Source organism: Leucopleurus acutus (genome assembly GCF_964270905.1).
Source record: "Leucopleurus acutus genome assembly, chromosome: 9".
Lineage (NCBI taxonomy): Eukaryota > Metazoa > Chordata > Mammalia > Artiodactyla > Delphinidae > Leucopleurus > Leucopleurus acutus.
In genome coordinates this window covers 94,125,606-94,131,332 of record NC_139144.1, presented here as the reverse complement: position 1 = coordinate 94,131,332, position 5,727 = coordinate 94,125,606, and the positions used below count along the sequence as shown (strand labels likewise).

The 5,727-nt window shown below is 47.5% G+C and overlaps 1 protein-coding gene across 1 annotated transcript; it reads right to left on the bottom strand.

The window, feature by feature from the left end:
* Positions 1-505: 505 nt before the first annotated feature.
* On the bottom strand, positions 506-5,386 carry TMEM213 (transmembrane protein 213; the record flags this gene model as incomplete). The annotated part of the gene is made up of 3 exons (XM_082845985.1): positions 506-907; positions 1,777-1,848; positions 5,242-5,386. 3 exons carry the CDS (start codon positions 5,384-5,386, stop codon positions 738-740), a joined length of 387 nt encoding a protein of 128 aa, XP_082702111.1. The 3' UTR covers positions 506-737.
* Between the last annotated feature and the right edge of the window lie 341 nt (positions 5,387-5,727).

Sequence of the window (5,727 nt, the reverse complement as noted above, 5' to 3'; positions counted from 1 at the left end):
CCAGGACTAGGGTGCCGGCAGGGAGAATGGCTAGGACAGCCATGGGAGATGCATCACAGAAAGAACAAGAGCTGGAGAAGCATCGGACGTGGGCGTGAGGAAGCTGGGGTGTCCAAGGTGAATTTCACATTTTGAAACGACAGTGACGCCCTTGACTGAAGTATGGGACAAAGGACAACACCTTGTTTTTGGTGAGAAGGTTCTGAGTTCTGTTTTGAATGTGTTGACTAAAAGACTGAAGCTTATGTTTCTCGTGTACCACACCCTTGGAAGCCAGAAGAAGGCGATGGTTAAACCGCAAGCAATTTTCATGGGGGCCATCTTGAGAAAGGAGGTGATCAGGGAGATATCAGATTATAAAGGGCCCAAGTGCTTTTTGAAATTAGGTGTGACGGCAGCAGCACTGATCTTGTCTTCCTTGGACCCCCATTTCCTTCTTCTTTCCCTTTTAAAATTAACTGAAGTTTAAGGGTGAAAAGACTTTGGGAATTCCTTGGAGGTCCAGTGGTTAGGACTCCGAATTTCACTGCCAAGGGCCTGAGTTTGATCCTTCGTTGGGGAACTAAGATCCCACAAGCCGCACTGCACGGCCAAAACAAAAACAGAAACAAAAGCAAAAACAAACAAAAAAGGATTAAAAGACTTTAAAGTAATGGAAATCACATTAGCGCTATCCCTGCCTGCTATTACCTACAACTTGGTGGTGATTGACATTCTTGGGACAGAGATTCTAAGTCTCATGCTTGCAAGTCCTTGGGCTCATCTGGAGTCAGCTTCATCAGTTTGTCCACACAGAGCAGGATGAGGGTGAGAAACAAGAGACTCCAACCAACGGCAGCCGCGATCCAGCCGTATTCATCCACTCCGGTGTGGCAACACCGGGCTGCTTGTGGGCAGAAGTCGACATCTGGTGGGAAGAGAGAGCGGGAATGACAGCGTCACACCAGCCTCCCCTCCCCCGAGCTCTTCTCTAATATTCATAACATTGAGACCAGTAATAATAGAATAGCCACCATTTACTAAAGCACGTACTAGGCTAAGTGCTCTACACACATTACCTTATTTATTCCTCACAGAGTGATAGGCACAGTTATTCCTGCTGTTTGACATGAAGAAACTGAGGCTGTCACCTGCACAAGGTCACGAGATGGCAGAACTAGAATTCAAACCCAAGCCTGTAGGAGTCCAACGTCATGTTCATAACCTCTACATGTTATTGCCTATTACCCTCCTTTGTAAGTGCCCAGAAGTAAACACATCTGGTCATCCAATGAAGGCAGAATCAAGGAGGCAAACTTCGAATAAGGCAAACTTCCTGTTAATTAGACACGCATAGCAGTGGTTGCTTTATGAAGCAGTAGGCTCCTTGCCACTGGAAGTCTTCAAATAGAGGATGAACACAAATATGCAAAGGGTACCAAAATGAAGCTCCTGCCTTGGGCATAAGTTGGACTGGCTGATGTCTAGGGTCTTTCCACTTCCAAATTTCTATAAGCATTTGCAGTCAGCGGGGTTTCGACTGCTGTCCTGGGGATGGGCCATTAAAGCCACCTGCACCAAAGACTGTGAGCTTAGATGGGGACCAAGCCCAAGAGAGCTTTTTAGACGTGCTCTGCAGACAGTTCTGGGGCTGTGAGCAAACCACACCGGTGCACAGGAGGGCCAGGCAGGCGCTCAGCCACCCGATGCCAATGGGCAGAAAGCAAGGAGGCTTAAGTGTCCCTCCCCGCTCCAGGGTGAGCCCTGGGGTTAGGGAGGTTGCCAGGAGAGGCTTACTGGGGCACTGCTCCAGGTTCTCAAGGCCTGGATGGTGGACAGTCAAGGTTGAGTTGCTGCTGCCGCTGGCTTCTGGAAGAAAAGACAGAAGATAGTCTCAGGCACTAGGAGAAGCCATTCTCAGGCATAGAGTTTGCAATCTTTTTTCGAATCAGTAGTGAGTATTATGAAAGTGTTATAGAAGTTCCAGTAGAGGTACATTGAAATTTCATGCAACAAAGCTAACCCTCTGTCATAGCCTGCACTATGTCCCCCAGGTTCGTAGGTTGGAGTCCTAACCCATTTTATGGAAATAGGGCTTTACAAAGGCAATTAAGGTTAAATGGTTAAATGAATCCAATATGACTGGTGTCCTTGTAAGAAGGGGAAGAGACACCAGGTATGTGAACTCATAGAGCAAAGACCACATGAGGACCCAGCTATAAGCCAAGGAGAGGGGCCTCAGGAGAAAACAAACCCGGTGATACCCGGAGCCGCCAGAACGGTGAGAAAAGAAGCTTCTGTTGTTTCAGCCACCCAGGCTGTGGTATTTTGTTGGCTAGCAAACTCACACACTCCCCTTTTCCTATCACTCCCGAGTCCCATTCAGAGATGCTGTATCTTCATATCTCATGTCCATTCCATCACCAGGGGCCTCTAAACACTTTCTTTTAGCTGCTTTCCATGCAGATAGGTGCATCTATAAACTGTTTTTCTAGTATAAACACAATCACTTAAAAATCTGGAATGTCTTTTCGTAACTAGCTTCAGTTTCCTTCAAAAACTTGAACTAGTAAACATTGAAGTCTGACCTTGATTCTTTATTTATGATGAGTATGATGTTATTACTCAGAGAGAGGGTTTAATAAAAAATTAATTAAACACGCTACAAGCAAGTCGAGAGGTTTCTAGAACATGCAGCACTTAGAATTGTCCCTTGATTAATAAGCAAGGAGCACAATGATAAAAAGCACTTTAGCAGAAATATCAGAGTTTGGGGGGTGGGGAGGGGTTATGGAGAGGAACATAAGGATCCCCAAGGGAGAAAAACCATGGCCCATGTTCCCTCTCATCCCTGAGGATAAGAAGGTAGATGATTGGACTTCCCTGGTGGTCCAGTGGTTAAGACTCTGCCTTCCAATGCAGGGGGTGCGGGTTTGATCCCTGGTCAGGGAACTAAGATCCCACATGCCATGGGTTGTGGCCAAAAATTAAAAACAAAAGCAAAAAACAGAAGGTAGATGGTCTCGGTCTCTGTTCAACACGGTGACCACTAACCATTGTGGCTGTTTAAGTTTATTAAAATTAAATGAAAAATGCAGCTACTTGGTCATAGCCACATGCCAAGTGCTCAATCACCACATGTGACTAGTGGCCACCATATTGGAAGCACAGCATAGATAATGGAACATTTCCATCATCAAAAGAGTTCTGTTATGGGCTTCCCTGGTGGCGCAGTGGTTGGGAGTCCGCCTGCCAATGCAGGGGACACGGATTCGTGCCCCGGTCCGGGAAGATCCCACATGCCGCGGAGCGGCTGGGCCCGTGAGCCGTGGCCGCTGAGCCTGCGCGTCCGGAGCCTGTGCTCCGCAAAGGGAGAGGCCACAACAGTGAGAGGCCCGCGTACCGCAAGCAAAAAAAAAAAAAAAAAAAAGTTCTGTTAGACAATGCTGATCTAGGTAGAGCAAAACCAATAGACCATTTAAAAGAATCTTTCTGGAAATTATGTTGTTGTTCAATCTACTCCTTTGGGAATGAAAAAAAAAAGTTTGGAACTCTCCAGGCCCCACTGACTCTAGCTTAACATGTCCTTCAAAATTGCTTGTTGTCACATAGCAGGACGAGTCAGGAGGAAACTTCTGATTTAGCCAAAGCCATGAAATTGCTGCTCAGACTAATTTTATGCCACACACCCCCGGCCACTCCAATGTCCTGCTTAAGTATAGTAATTACCTTGATGCAATCTGATGGTTACTGTAAATAATTTACAGCTAAATGCCTTAGAGCTTGGTCTTTATTTGCTTTGGAAAAATTGATTCCTCAATGTTTTAATTTCCCTTGTTACCCAAATAACTTCCTTGACCCTGACTTTCATCTCCCCTCTACCCTAGAATGGAAGTGGTCCCAGTCTAGAGCTAGTGAATGGAAAAAAACCTAGTTAATGGAATACTAATATTAGGTTCAACCATATGAAATTGCCACTTCTGTAGGTCAAAAATTATTCAGTATCAGAAATTTTATATGGTTCAAACTAAATACCCTGTTACAAATTCTTAAGAATTTAAATATCACCCACCTCCCTCATAAGCAAAGCCAGCCAGGGACTGGTCCCACTTGGAGTCACTTCCAAAGTAAAGGCTGCTGGCAAGACCCAACCATTCAGTGCAGTTAAATTTGTCAAGTGTTTGAGGCCCTCTCTTAAGCATGGCCAGATAAACAGAAACCACTCTTATCTGGGGAGGGGTGATTCGGAAAATAAAAGGAATGTGTTAACATTCGTTGAGGGTTTACTATGTGCTATTTTATTAGAAGTTGTTTACATTCAGTAACCTATTTCATCTTTACAACAAACCTATATATAAGCACTATGATTATCTCCATGTTAGAAATGAGGAAACTGGAGCACAGAGAGGGTAAGTAATTTGCTCAAGGTCACACAGCTAGTAAGTTGTGGAAGCCAGAGTTGAGTTGAGGCTCAGTGGCTTGAGAGCCCACACTCTGAACCTCCATAGGAGAGACCATGAGGACGGGAGAGATAGATACAGCCTGGAGGGGGGACGGCGAGGATTGGTTTCAAGAGAGGGGAATCTGTCTGTCAGAGAGGAGGGCAGACTGTTCTGAGGAGCAAGATCAAAGCCAGAGGCAGAAACCAGGAGCATGAGAATGTGACCGAGGTCCCTGACGTGCAGAGCCCAGCCTGGGAGAGCAAGCCAGGGGAGGCCACCTAACATCCCCCTCCAGGCTCCACAAGAAAATCGGGACATAACCCAACATCTCCTGAGCCGGGCAAGGTGGGAGAAGGTTAAACAGCGTACGGCAGCTTTGTGTGTTGAGGTTTTGTGAAAGTTGCAAAGGGCGCACAGGGTCAAGGGAGGGACAGAGGTCCTTAGGTGAGAGGAGGGCGCGCAGAAGCAGGATGACAGCCACAAAATATGGGTTTGCAACACAATTATGCTGACAAGGAGCCGTCGAGAAACAGCAACCCAAAGATATCATTTTAGTCCAGTTTGGTCCCCTGATGGGAGAGACTCTTTGTGGCAAAGGCCAGCAGAGCTGGCTGCTCCCATACTGGCTGACGCTGGTCTTAAGGTAACTCCCATCCCACCCTACCCTCTCTTGCCTAATCCTTCAGATGAGAAAGTACTGTTTCCTCTTTCCTTTGTGCGGGACCAACCCTAGCCAAGGAATCCTTCTCCCACCTCCTTCTTTCCCCCCTCCCCTCCCTTCCTCTTCCCAGCGTGGCGAGAATAAAGCTCACAGTTCTACCTGCCAAGCAAGCCGGGTGGAAAGAGGCAAAGGCCAGGCTGAGGACCAGGGCGGCCCAGGGCGCAGAGTTGAGGTGCTTCATGCTGAGGAGGGAGGCTTCTGTGATCACGGTCCCCGCAGAGGCGAGCTGAGGGCCGCCTGCCATGCGTCCTGTGTGTGGCCCGTCTGGCAGGAACTTGAAAACAACGCTGGCAGAGGTGAATTTCTGCTCTGTGTTTGGGGGAAAGAGAGGGGGTGGAGCAAAGGGAACTCGGGCTGTCACACCTGGCTCTCACCTCTCCAGGAGGGAAGCCGAGCTACGTTGGCTGGGGGAGGAATGGACGGTGACTCAGTTGGTTCTTCCTTAGCTCACATTTTGTCCCTGCTGAGAAAAAAGAGGACAGGGCAGGAGATCTGTGTCGTGCTGGTTCCTTGAAGATGAGTTTACTGCCTCTTCCACCTTCAGGCATAGGCATCCTATCCAATATTTACCGAGCACCTACTGCG